The sequence below is a fragment of the Amblyomma mixtum genome, chromosome 3 (assembly GCF_055824585.1).
Source record: "Amblyomma mixtum isolate Tamu chromosome 3, ASM5582458v1, whole genome shotgun sequence".
Lineage (NCBI taxonomy): Eukaryota > Metazoa > Arthropoda > Arachnida > Ixodida > Ixodidae > Amblyomma > Amblyomma mixtum.
In genome coordinates, this window is record NC_143014.1 from 11841508 (window position 1) to 11854424 (window position 12917).

General features: G+C 45.4%; 1 protein-coding gene across 3 annotated transcripts; it reads left to right on the forward strand.

The window, feature by feature from the left end:
- The first annotated feature begins 217 nt into the window (after positions 1-217).
- On the forward strand, positions 218-10692 carry LOC149349223 (uncharacterized). 3 transcript variants are annotated; one of them, XM_089578144.1, is made up of 7 exons: positions 218-464; positions 573-756; positions 3897-4004; positions 4357-4641; positions 4930-5034; positions 9682-9736; positions 9835-9906. In XM_089578144.1, the coding sequence occupies exons 1-6, from the start codon at positions 397-399 to the stop codon at positions 9706-9708; spliced, it is 777 nt and encodes a 258-aa protein (XP_089434270.1). In that variant the 5' UTR covers positions 218-396; the 3' UTR covers positions 9709-9736; positions 9835-9906. The 3 variants fall into 3 exon arrangements, with proteins under 3 accessions (XP_089434270.1, XP_089434269.1, XP_089434268.1); XM_089578143.1 differs by lacking the exon at positions 9682-9736 and having other exon boundaries at positions 9835-10692; XM_089578142.1 differs by lacking the exons at positions 9682-9736; positions 9835-9906 and having other exon boundaries at positions 4930-5161.
- The last annotated feature ends 2225 nt before the right edge of the window (positions 10693-12917 follow it).

The window sequence follows — 12917 nt, forward strand, 5'->3', positions numbered from 1 at the left end:
TGCAGCAGCAACAATACAACCGCCGTAACGATGGAGAGGGTTCCGCTCGCGTACGGGGGTGAAAAAGACAAAGGAAAGAACGCACGCAAAAATGTGGGGGAAGAGGGTTCCGCTCACCTCGCGTGGTTCCTCGCTCACGGCCCGCGGCGGTCAAGTCACACACGGTGGCCGGGCGATAAGGGCAGCCATGGAGGAAAAAAAACTGAGGAGGGAGCGTCCGGCGAGAACCTTGAAGCCGGGTAATAAAAAGTAAAAAGCATGCAAAAAAAAGCGAGTCGGTCCCCCCGTGACCATATCACGTGATGGCGTGCGGTGATCTTTATCACCGCCGCGCGCGCGAGCGGCGAAACTGAAACCATCTACCGAAACTGAAAGCGCTCAGGCAGGCGCTGCATCATGAAGTGCTGCGTGCCCGGGTGCAGGAGCCGCACAGAAATCGTTTGTTCGGAGGTTTCGTTCCATAGGTGAGTGAATATTTCTTCAATGGTACTAGCGATGAAAATATGCGCTGTGGCTCTGCATGGAAAAGAGCCGAATGGGCAATTTTTTTTTTTTTCAATATTGCGCGACAGGTTTCCGAATGACCCTGCAGCCAGAAAACGGTGGACTGACGCACTGCAACGTTCAGATAATTGGTTACCGACAAAATGGAGCGTTGTATGCTCCCTGCATTTTGGTGCAGAGGACTTCAAGCCTGCGACAGGCCATCTTCGCCGCCTGACAGAAAGTGCTGTGCCATCGCTTTCGCTTACTTCAGTAAGTAGCATGCGTGTATATTATTATAAATTAACAGCAGGAGTTTTTAGCGATTAGCTGACTGTCTGCATAACTGCAGGACGGCATCTTTGCGTGCTTAGTCACCCTAATATTTCAGTGAGAGTGAATGCTCCTATAAAGTACGTGCAGGACTGCAATAGCACTCTCGGAACTATCGCGACAGAACTTGACACCAGCCTGGAGGAGGTCTGCCGACCACCGTTCGTGGCTATATATATGTCATGACAATTTAAAGTAAAGCTCATCGCATATACTAGCTGTCATGCCAAGCTTAAAATCTATACAGCATTATCGATCTGCTCTGTCATATTGCACGAATACGCTAGTTCCCAAATACGGGTTTACAATTAATGGACATGGTAATATCGGTGTGAAACCAGTTTCATCTATCATAATCATTTTGCTAAACTGAACTTGAGTGTTGGTTTGGTTTGGTAACTGAGAGAGTTAATACTACTGCGCCATTTCCTAAATTTTCTCCAAACCAGTTTTCAATTTTTTGCAGGCTCCCACGCGATCGTTTGCTGCACTCAACTATCCTTTGCTCTTAAAGCGGCTCAGGCTATGAGAGACGCCGTGTAGCGAAGGGCCCAGGAAAAATCGACCACCTGGGGTTCTTTAACGTGCACTGACATATCGCACAGTACACGGGCCTCTAGAATTTCGCCTCCATCGAAATTCGACCACCGCTGCCGGGATATCGAATACGGGGGTCAGCCATGGGGTCATCCGAGCACCTGAGCCACTGCGGCGAGCAACGTATACAGGCGCGGCCATAAGTAAACGGAGCACTCGAAGTGCAATCACGCTTTCTCCATTGGTGATGAAGAAGCGTTGTTTGTCTACAAGAAAGCCCACCAACCTCCGCCACCAGCATGCGCGTACCACTGCTGGAAATTTTAATTATATTCGAAGACAGTTTTGCGTGCTCCGTTTACTTGTCCGCGCCTGTATATGTGCCTCCTCAGCCTGTATGCCTGTCGGCAACTGCATTGAATCACATGTCACTGAAAAGCCTCCAAGCTCTCAAAGGTTCTTTCCTGTGCTGCTGTAAAACCCTTCCTTTAGCGTTGTTTCCGCAGGGCGCCGATCTTCGCTTTGGATAATTTCGAAGGCCAATGGGCCAATAAAGCGCGTCCGGGTTGAGACCGATAATCCTCCCCATGAGGAACCCCCACTGTTGGCTTCCATCACGAAAAGCGATATGCTATCTCTTCAACGGCTGGCCTTTTGACAGGCAAAGTCAGCCCGCTTCGTTGCCTAGCATTTTGTGTGTTTGTGTGCGTGCGTGCGTGCGTGCGTGCGTGCGTGCGTGCGCGCGCGCGCGCGCGCGCGCTAGCGGACGAGGAAAGTTTTGAAACGTAACCCTTGCCCATGGCTGTAGCGTTAAGGTCTGCGAGTATGCCGGCCTTCTAGGATGGTTATTTCTTACGGAGTAGCAGTGACACGCTTCTCCACCCATTCTTTCGTTTTCAAGCGTTATCTGGTTCTGTTACTTGTATTTTCCTGTTTTCCTTACCCCTTCCCCCCACCCGGCCCATACGCCGCTTCTCGTTATGAGGTGTTATCTCACTTCCTCGGCCCTGATACGGCCGTCGATTAGACCTAGCCTACGTTAGTCAAAGATTGCATTTAAGTATGATGGCAGTATTTGTTAAAGACCTCCCACATACGCGCAAACATATGGCGGCAGCTTACATGTGCAGCATACTAGCCGAAGCTGATAACGTACGGTACGTAACGAACACTCCTTTAATACGAATAACGACGCTGCGATTGATGCTGCTGCGCTGAGTATGAGAACGTCCGTGGACACAAAATTCAGTTGCAGCAAACATGCACAGCTCCAGGCGCTCGCGTACCAATTCGGACTTGCTGCGCCGTCGTACGTGGGCTTTGATGTCGCTTTTCGCCCGAAGACCAAGAAAGGGCGCGCTTTATAGAAGCAAGCGCAACAAAAAAAAAGTTGGGACATTTTTGTCAGTCGCATCAGTTATAGCCTCCGGCGCACGCATACACCAGCGATTCCATAAGACATATGAGCACTACCACTACCTTACGTGCGGAAATGCGAAATCATTTCGAGTTCCGTTGCCTCCTCTGTTACTTAGCAATGTAATTAATCGCTGATGGTAATTAAGTGATCAAGCAGTTCCATTGATTATAAATTAATTAATAATTGATTAATAATTTAAAAGCATTGATTATTAGTTTTATAATTATACATCAAATAATTTCGCTATTAATTTTATGGCTCATTCAATTCTGAAGAAAATACTAGCAATTCACAAATTTTGTCAAGTACCCACTGAACTGTAGAAATTAATTGCCTCATTATTTAATAAAATTATTTTATTTTGTAATTGAGTCATTTAAACTTTCCATTCAATCATTAAAAATCAAAATTACACTCTTACTGGATTACCGACATTTGATGAGGACAAGCTCTGTCCACACTTCCCGTCCACAGCTCACAGTGACATCCTGTGCACGCCACTCATGAGGCAAGAAATGCTTTCGCATTAAAAAAATCGAGCTCCCTGCTGGTGTAGCTCTTGGCCAGGAGCAAAGTTAGCAGTTGTGCTTCATGGGCAATAATTAGCACTGTATAGGAGTTTCTCAAAACGACTTGTTCATGTTTTTTCTTAAATGGAAACTTTATTGCGTTAACAAGAGATATGCAAAAAAACTGTTTGGTCCACTTGCTGCGATAATCAGTCCACTTGCTGTGAATTTCTGGGTACAACACCCAAGCGACGAGCAATGGTCATGTTCTATATAACTGGGTTCAAATGTACATCATAGCTTTCTGGCATTCTTTGCCAATCAAAGAGATTTGGAAACTAACCTACATGTGCCAGAATGTTTCCACGTCAACGTTCGATTGCCCCAATGAGCTCCTGATTATAAATTCTAGCTCTGAAAGCGCGCCGTTCCTCAGCTCTAAAATGCTGCATATAGAAAGCTTTCAGTTCTAAAAATTTTTCCAAATTCTGATTTACCAACCCGCATCTTTGTGTAATGTCACTTCTGAAGCACGCATCAAAGCATGTTTCTTTATGCCGTAACAGCAAGCGTGCTGCCTTATATTTATTACGTGTTTTATTTCTTCTATGCAGTCACATACAGTAGAAGCTTCGAGAGCAGCTGCAGCAACGGCCCGTGAACAAGAAGTTTTGCATGAAGAGCATATGATGCAAACAAGCCAGCAGCCCTCAAATGAACCAGTAAGTACACCTGTGAAAATTCGTTTAGTGAGAGCAAGTATCACGACTGGTCTCTCCAGAGGACATTGCACACGTCTAATCAATACACTCAGAACTACAACATTTAATGCACTTTCATTAGTGCAACATACATGCATAAGGGAGCATGTTGCAGACCCTTCTATATAGAGGTGTTTCAGACAGCACTATTACATGGAGAATTCATCCAAGCTTACAGTTGATTGGCCAGTTTTTTGTGATTTCGCAAATGCGTTTTATATGGTATATATTGAGACCAACATGGTAATGTGCACTCACAGTTCAGTTCTGAATTCTTTGATATCAGCTGATTCTGTTGCTTTTATGGCTGCAGATGCAGTATCCATGCGATGCCAGCGGTGATGCTGAAAATGCTGGTCCCTCGCAGGGTGACTCGGAAGGCAAAACTGCTGCTGTTCACAAAGATACGCTGCTTGCAGAGCAACACAGTGTTTTGCCAGAGGAGATGGAACAACAACCGATGGAGTGGGAAACAGATTCTTCAGGAACCATATCTGCCGAAGAGGAAATACCAGTTCCTGTGTCCCCTCTGATGCAAAAGAAGCCTTGCCACAGGCAGCTGCCCTTCGGCCGCAGCCAGAGTGATCACGAAGCGGCAGTGAGTATAAAAAAGTTTTTAACTGCTTCATTTACACTTCTGCATTATGCAGAAGTATGCTACACTATTTGCCTATGCCAGTTGTCCAATGAGTACAGCCCACTTTTGCAAAGAACCTTTCTATTTCCTAAGTAACAGATTACACTTTTAGATTATTTTTCTTGTTCTCATTTAAGGCTGCGGTCTGCAGCTTCATGCTCTTGTTTTTTATTTGGTAGCATTCTGAGCGAAAATGTAAAGTTGACTTGCTTTTGTGTGTTCTCACGATAGTTGTGCGTTCTTGTCCAGGTGGCTGATCAAAGACAAGGCGATGGAAATGTAGAAGTCACAGCAGGACCATCTCTGCAAGCCAGGAGGGTTGCAGTCACAGCGCCAGCATCAAAAGCAGGCATGGTGAGAAGGCTACCAGACATTACTTGGGTTCACTCAAAGCAACAAGTGGAACACAGTGGGACACCTGTAATCCCTGTTTAGTACATGGATGGATCATTATAACTACTTCAGGAACAGTACTGTACTTTGAAAATGTTCAGTTGCAATGAAATGCATTCTGGATTTTGAACTTATTAATGAAAAGTGAAGGAGGTTTTCTGAGGTTGCATTTCACAATTCATAGATGGCTCTGTCAGAGTAATTATAACGTGTTCAGACCTAAGCAACAGTGAGGCTTTCCATTATAAATCAAGTCATTCTTTAAGCCTAGGTGTTCAAATAAATGCAGAAAAAAAATTTGGCAGTTCTCCCTCCCCATACTTTTTGTACCATGCCTCTTGCCTTTAAAACATGCCACAATCGCTTATGATGCACATTTCTTTAAATATAAATGCGATGGAATGTGCCGTTGTTCTGAACTTGAAATTATCTCAAGATAACTCACTGAAGCTATGTGTGCACTGAACACAAAAATCAGATTTAGACTAAAGAACAAACCTGGAAGGCTGAGTGCCCCTACAATTACAAATTCTTGAAAGGATCACTGCAGGAAGTACTTTCTAATTTCTGATAGCACGCTGGCTGCAAAAATTATATCGAGTATAAATATTACTGGAAGCTGATTCCCTCCAGTCTTAATCTGTCTACTGTACAGCTTTGTTTGTTCATCAGGCTTGATTATGAAGAGCAATGTGACAGATGTAAACTTATGAAGGAATATTTTGGAGTTCTTAGAAACACAGCTTTACAAATTACTGTTGCTCTTGTATTTTAATATGCCCATAACCTTTCCTAGCAGGCTTTCTGTGAGAAGTACTTGAGTCTCAAATGTTTGCTTTCATAAACCAAGTGGTTCTCATGGCTGAGCCATCATTGAATTCCCATCATATCCTTGCATAAGCTCAGGCTTTTGTGGTAAAAAAAAATTGCTCGCTGTTTTTTGCCTGTGTACTGAAACTTGGAGTGATATATACAATCATGTCTTCAACACATCAATAAAGTGCAATGAGAAATTTTTTTATATTTGCATGTATTATTATTATATATTGCCAGCCTCCAGCAATGGAGGATACCCCTGAAAAGGCATTCCTGCGTCGTCAGGTGAAGCGCTATGCTGCCATCCATGTCGCCAGCAAAAAGAAAATAAAAAGACTGCAGCAAGCACAGCGCCGTCTTCAACGCAAGGTTGCTCGCCTTTCAAATGTAATTGATGATCTCTCAAAAAAAAAAATTCTCATTGAGGAAAACATAGCTGCACTCCAAAGCCTTGCGGGCTCCAAAGAAAACTTACTGATGCATCACATTGTCCAAAAATCGGGAAAACCGCATTCAATAGCCTACTCTCCTGAGTTAAGAGCTTTTGCACTGACTTTGCATTTTTACTCACCTAGAGCATATAACTATGTCAGGGCTGTTTTCGACACATGTTTGCCTCATCCAAAGACATTGTCAAAATGGCTTGCGCATGTTGATGGATCCCCTGGTTTTTCTAAAGAAGCACTAGCTGCACTTGGAATGAAAGTAGACGAAAATTCGAAACTGGGCCATTCTACACTCTGCAACTTGGTTGTAGATGAAATGGCAATTAGGCGACAGGAGGTTTCATGGGCACGTGGACATGGGAACTGAAGTGAATGATGACAGCTTCCCTGTTGCTAAAGACGCCTTTGTTGCTATGCTGGTGGCAATCAATGGGAGATGGAAGCTACCTTTAGGGTACTTCCTTGTTGATGGCTTAGGAGGAGAGCAACGGAGCAACATAGTTCTCCAGGCTACTTCCCTTGCACACGAAAAGGGTGCACATGTAGTGAGTTTAACTTGCGATGGTGCAGCTGCGAATTTTTCTATGCTGCGCAACCTTGGTTGCAAGCTTGTCTTGGGAGACCTGAACACAGCTTTTCCTCACCCTGACACAAATCGGCCAATATTTGTTCTATTGGATGCCTGCCACATGCTTAAACTTCTAAGAAACACACTATGTGACAAAAAAGTTTTAGAAAATGCCAATGGAGGCCTAATAATGTGGAAACATATTGAACAGCTGCATGAGTTGCAATACTCAGAGGGACTGCATTTGGCAAACAAACTGAGGCAACCCCACATCAATTGGAAATCTCAGCCAATGAAAGTGTCGCTAGCAGCGCAAGTGTTCAGCACATCTGTAGCGGATGCTATTGAAGAATGCAGGGCACTAAAAGTAACAAGCTTGCGCGATTCTGCAGCCACAGAGGAGTTTATAAGGTATGTGAACAATGTGTTTGATATTCTTAATTCACGACACCTGAAACAAAGAGGCTGGAAAAAGCCCCTGTGCCCTGAAAATGTGGCTGCTGTCACTACATACTTGCAAAAAGCAAAGGAATACTTTTCCTCTATTCGAGACCCAGCACAAAAAAAACTGATCACAGAAACTAACAGAAAGACAGGCTTTATTGGCTTTTTAATTTGCATGCAGACTGTTATTTCCTTGTACACCAATTTAGTTCAGGATAATGCAGTATTAGCATATCTGCCTACTTCAAAATTGAGCCAGGACCATCTTGAACTGTTCTTTGCAGCGATACGTTCATTCGGGCGCTGCAATGATAACCCAACTGCCCGGCAGTTTGCAGCAGCGTTCAAGCGGCTTATAGTACAAAATGAGGTAAAAGATGTTGCCAGTGGAAACTGCCTTCCACTTGAGCACATCAGCATTCTCTACGTGAGCTCATCTGTGAGGCCATCTTCAACAGAAATAATCAACATGACCACCACTCGCAAAAGCCTAGCAGAAAATGAGCCTTCTGTTGTAAGAGTGTCGAGCATTATTGAAGAGCATGCTTACTGCTCTGATCCAGGCAAAATTTCAGAAACTGCAGAGGTTGTAATTGCATACATTGCTGGATTTGTAGTAAGGAATCTACAAGCCAGCCTAAAATGTCATGAGTGTGTATCTGCACTAACTGCATCACATCATGAGAAGAAAACCTACTCCCTGATTCGAAGGAAATCGCACGGTGGCTTAATCTACCCTTCAAACGATGTCCTCAAAATCTGTCAGCAATGTGAGAAGGAACTGCGTCGAGCCATAGCTTGTTCTCCTTTAATGTCACGAGGGCTTGCAGACAAGGTTGCAGTGGCTACAATGACAGCATTTATAGGTAAAGACTTTTTCAGAGTTCTTAATGAACACATGATTGATAACCTCCCCCTTGAAAACCACTCATCCCACCTTGTGAGGGCAATTGTACAAAAATATCTGGACATTAGGATGCATTATCTTGCCAAAACAACCACACAGCGACTTCACCTAGAAAAGGTTCGACAAAAGCACACAAAGCTGACACAATTCAGAGGTCAGTAGTCAAAAAATTGATTGAGAGAGAGAGAAATGGACGGAAAGACAGGGAGGTTAACCAGGCGATGCCCAGTAGGCTACCCTACACTTGGGGAGGGGAACAAAGGGGAAAAAAGGTTGGTTTTGGTTTTGTGGGGTTTAACATCCCAAAGCGACTAAGGCTATGAGAGACGCCGTAGTGGAGGGCTCCGGAAATTTCGACCACCTGGGGTTCTTTAACGTGCACTGACATCGCACAGTACACGGGCCTCTAGAATTTCTCCTCCAAAGAAATTCTAGCCGCCGCGGTCTTTTGGGTCAGCAGCTGAGCACCATAGCCACTGAGCCACCTCAGCGGCGGGAAAAAAGGAAAAAGAGCAGCAATGAAATGAGTTTTCCAAGTGTCCAGCGACCACTATGTCACGGGTACAGAGGGCGCGCACTGAAAACTTAAAAGATTATAGACGGGAATACAATCCCGAGTCTCTTAAGAATCTCAGGAGTGCTTTCACCGCTTTCCTTTGTGAGGAAGGTTGTGTCCAAGGCCCCAGGACGTTGGACTGTGTTCGAGGACGCGAGTCCAAGCGGTACAGAGCAGCAATCAGGAAACAGCGCTCTCGCTCAAAACGAGGGCAGTCACAGAGGCGGTGTCCGATCATTTCATCACAACCGCACTGCTCACACGCTGGAGAGTCTGCCATTGCGATGAGATCAGAATAGGCATTTGTGAACGCCACTCCCAGCCACAGGCGGCACAACAGCGTAGTATCACCGTGGGGGAGGCTGAATGGTATATGATGTTGAAGCAAGTGGTCGAAGTGGTGCGAGCGGGGTGTCCAACCTCCAGGGTTAGACCATGACTGTGCAGTCACGTTTCAGGCGAGTAGTTGAAGGTGCCTTGCTGCGTCAGCTCTTGTTAGTGGTATGCGGACAGTGTTGGCTGTATTGTGAGCTGATCGAACAGCATCGTCAGCTAAGGCGTTACCAACAATGCCGCTATGGCCTGGTACCCACTGGAAGATGATTTCATGATCCTGTTCGATTGCCTGGTGGTGCAGATATCGTATCTCTGCTACAAGTTGCTCATGGTCGCTATGTCTCAAGGCAGATTGACGACATTGTAGGGCAGCTTTTGAATCACAGAAAACAGCCCATTTTTGAGGTGATTGTTGTGAGATATACTGTGTGAGATTGTGATTGGTGTAAGATATACGCAAGAAGTGCGACCAATTCTACTCCAGTAGAGGTAGTCCGATGCGAAATTTGTTGGTGAATTTGAATCCGTCGCGCAGGAACGACCACAGCACAAGCAGAACTAGTAGAGGTTACTGAGCCATCCATATCGACGTGAGTACGGTCCCAATATTCGAAGTGGAGCATGGACAGTGTTAGTTGCTTAATGACTGACATTGATAAATTTGATTTCTTTGCTATCCCCGGAATAGCAAGGCGCACACATTGGAGCCGCGTACACCACAGAGGAGAGGGAGGTAGTGCTGCCAGAGTGAACTGTTGTGGGATCGACGACTGTGAGTTGCTATCACCTTTGCAAATGCAGAATTTGGTCTCTGCAGTGGCAGAGGCGCAAGGTGATGCTGTGGAATCCTTGAAATGTGTCGTATGTGCATTCGCAAGGAGTCTAGGACAATATAAGTCGAGATCAGGTGGTCTTTGGCGAGTGCAATGCTTCCCAGTGTTGATGTGCTCCGAGGGAGGCCTAGGCATGTGCGAAGGGCCTGATCCTGCACTGTCTGGAGGGCACGCATGTTAGTCTTGCGCGTGTTTGAGAGTACAGGTGTACTGTACCGCAAGAATCACAGAAATAGAGCTCTGTACAACTCCAGCATTGACTGGACCGACAAGCCCCATGATTTTCCGCCCAGAAATCGGAGAAAATGAGCGATAGATGTTAGCTTCTTTTTCAGTAGAGTGCAATACGAGCTCCATGATAAGTTGCGGTCGATCAGGATCCCTAGGAAACGATGAGATTTGCAGTAAGAAATGACGTGACTGTCGATGCGTACCGGATATGGAGTCATACATTTACGTGTCAATGCTACTAGCGTGCACTTCTATGGTGAAAATTGATTGAAAAGGCAATACTGTGCTATGGGGCACAAATATTAGTGCAGTAACATGTTTAAGTCATGGGCTATCAGCCCTGTCAAGCTGTCAAGGCATTTTTATAGCAGCTGCTTCTTGTCTTGAGGTCAGTGAAAAATAAATATACGTAATATTAATTGTTAAGCACTGACTTAATAGTTGTTAGGGAAATTGTGTTATATGATTAACATAATTTATTTGAGCAAAGTGCGTGTGTTGTGATTGAACAAAGTGTCTTTGTGTTTCATATGATGCATGGCACACTACCATGCAGAGCTTCGAATGCATGTCGAGGAGTGTATTTTTTAGAGGGTGATAGTAACTTATTTTAGATGTCATTACGTGTCCTCACTCTTCATATTCATATCTTGGTTTATGTCATCATGTTGTTTTGTGAACTGACAATGCTGTTTACTAAATACAGAGTATACTGCTGTGGCTGTATGTTCCTTAACTCCAAATGTTGTGTATTGTTCAAGAGTTCATACTAAGAAGTGCGGGCAAGCAATGTTATTGTTTTTAACACCCTCATAAGATCACGCAAGCATTATAATGCATGTTTTTATTTAAAAAAAATTAAAGCAAACAACACTTCTACAGCCCAAGTGCTACTGGAAGTCAAAGAATATACTTATATATGTACCTGTGTTACATTGTGTAACAATTACAATCACTTCAGAACTGTGTATTGATATGGAAGCTCAACCTTACTTCTATCCAAGGATGAGAGCCCATAATATACATTTTATTCTTATGTATCATAATATTTCATGTTTTCTATAGGTTACATTTTGTTCTCGAAATTGTGCATTCTACCTCTGAAATAAAGTGTCTTGCTTACTCCTTAACACATTGCCGTTTCGGTTCGTATGACACCACATGCATCCACACAGGTTTGATTTAATTACACACAAGTTTTGCATATATATGTGGCGCGCCGTGTAATGCTTTTTTGAGCTAAACCAGAGAATTGTTCGAGCTCAAATTTTGCAGACGAATGGAATTTGGGTCGCCAGTATTGATGTTTTATACCACATTTGGGGTACTTCCTTGGTTCTATCAAAAAAGACGCATATTTATATCGTCTACGGCGACGACGAAACAAACTAGCCAAGCCGCCCTTCACAGCTACCTATCTTACGAGCAGCACAGATAACACCAGCAGTCGCGTGATTTGTTGGGTTCATCTAACGTCCCGAAACGACTAGACTATGGGCGCCACAGTATACTGACCACCTCAGGATCGTTAACGTGCACTCATACACGGGTCACCGACAAGCTTCCACTGAGATGCGAAGCCTCGGCTGGGATCGTAATTATTCACAATAACGTGCGAGCGGTTGCCTCGTTCTTCATGTCTGGAGCAGGTGTGTCTTAACAACCCAAGTAAACAATTTACGGCAGATCCTTTCCACGTTTTATGCTGGATGACTGGGAAAGGTGTCTATGCTAAGGCAACGCTGCCGCGCGTCATCCCGGGCGGACGCCTCCATTTACGTGTTTCCCCATAAAACCATATAGTACAGTGAAAATGTAAGCGAAAGTAAGAAGAGAGAGCTTTCGGAAAGAGTTGCTTCACCTTTCGACTGAGTAAGTATCCGCGTAAGCCTTCGCCGTGAGACACGCTTTTGCTAGCGCCCATTTTATGCTCTCTTGTATGAAAAGGGCTGTTAGTTTGGTGAATGACATGCACGTTGCACCAAAAACACAAGTTACCTCTCATAAATCTGATAGGAATCATCGAACGACCGCACATACCGAACCAGAAAAAAGCGGCTAAGAGCTCGCCACTGCGGACGGCTGCGCCGTGGGACGCGCGGCCCAGCAGACGCGCGCACTAAAACATACCGACACCAAAACATTAGGGACAGACTCGGAGAGCGAAAAACTGAGGGAGAAAACGACTTCAAAACAACTCAGCTTGCGAACGCTGGCCGCGTGACGTCACGCTCCCTCCTTAGTTTTTTTTCCTCCATGAGGGCAGCGGTCTCCGTGGCAGATCTCTGATCCGTGCGTGTGCACGGCTCCCGCCAGAAGACGAGCGAGCCTCGGGAGAAACGCGCCTTCTTCCCGGGCTGTGGAGAGGAGGTCTCTCCGTTGTAAGAGAGGAAAGAGGGAAAGTCGCCGCCGCGGCGTCGCGGCGGGGAGCGAAAGGAAGCGGAGGTGGCGAGAGTGCCCTCCCTCGCAAAACCTCCCGAACGGCGCACGCATAGCATCGCGTGATAATTACGCGCGGCCGTTACAATGGGGCAGAGGATTCATGTGTATCCCCACAACCCCCACAGACAACGTCTGCGCAGAATGCAGCAGGCGCGCTGGGAGGAGAGCCGTACACGCTCCTCGTGTGCAGCGTATAGGCCTCCTTGGGCACTAATGGTGACGCCGAGATAGCGGTAATCAGAGGTCTGCGGTATGGGCTCTCCGC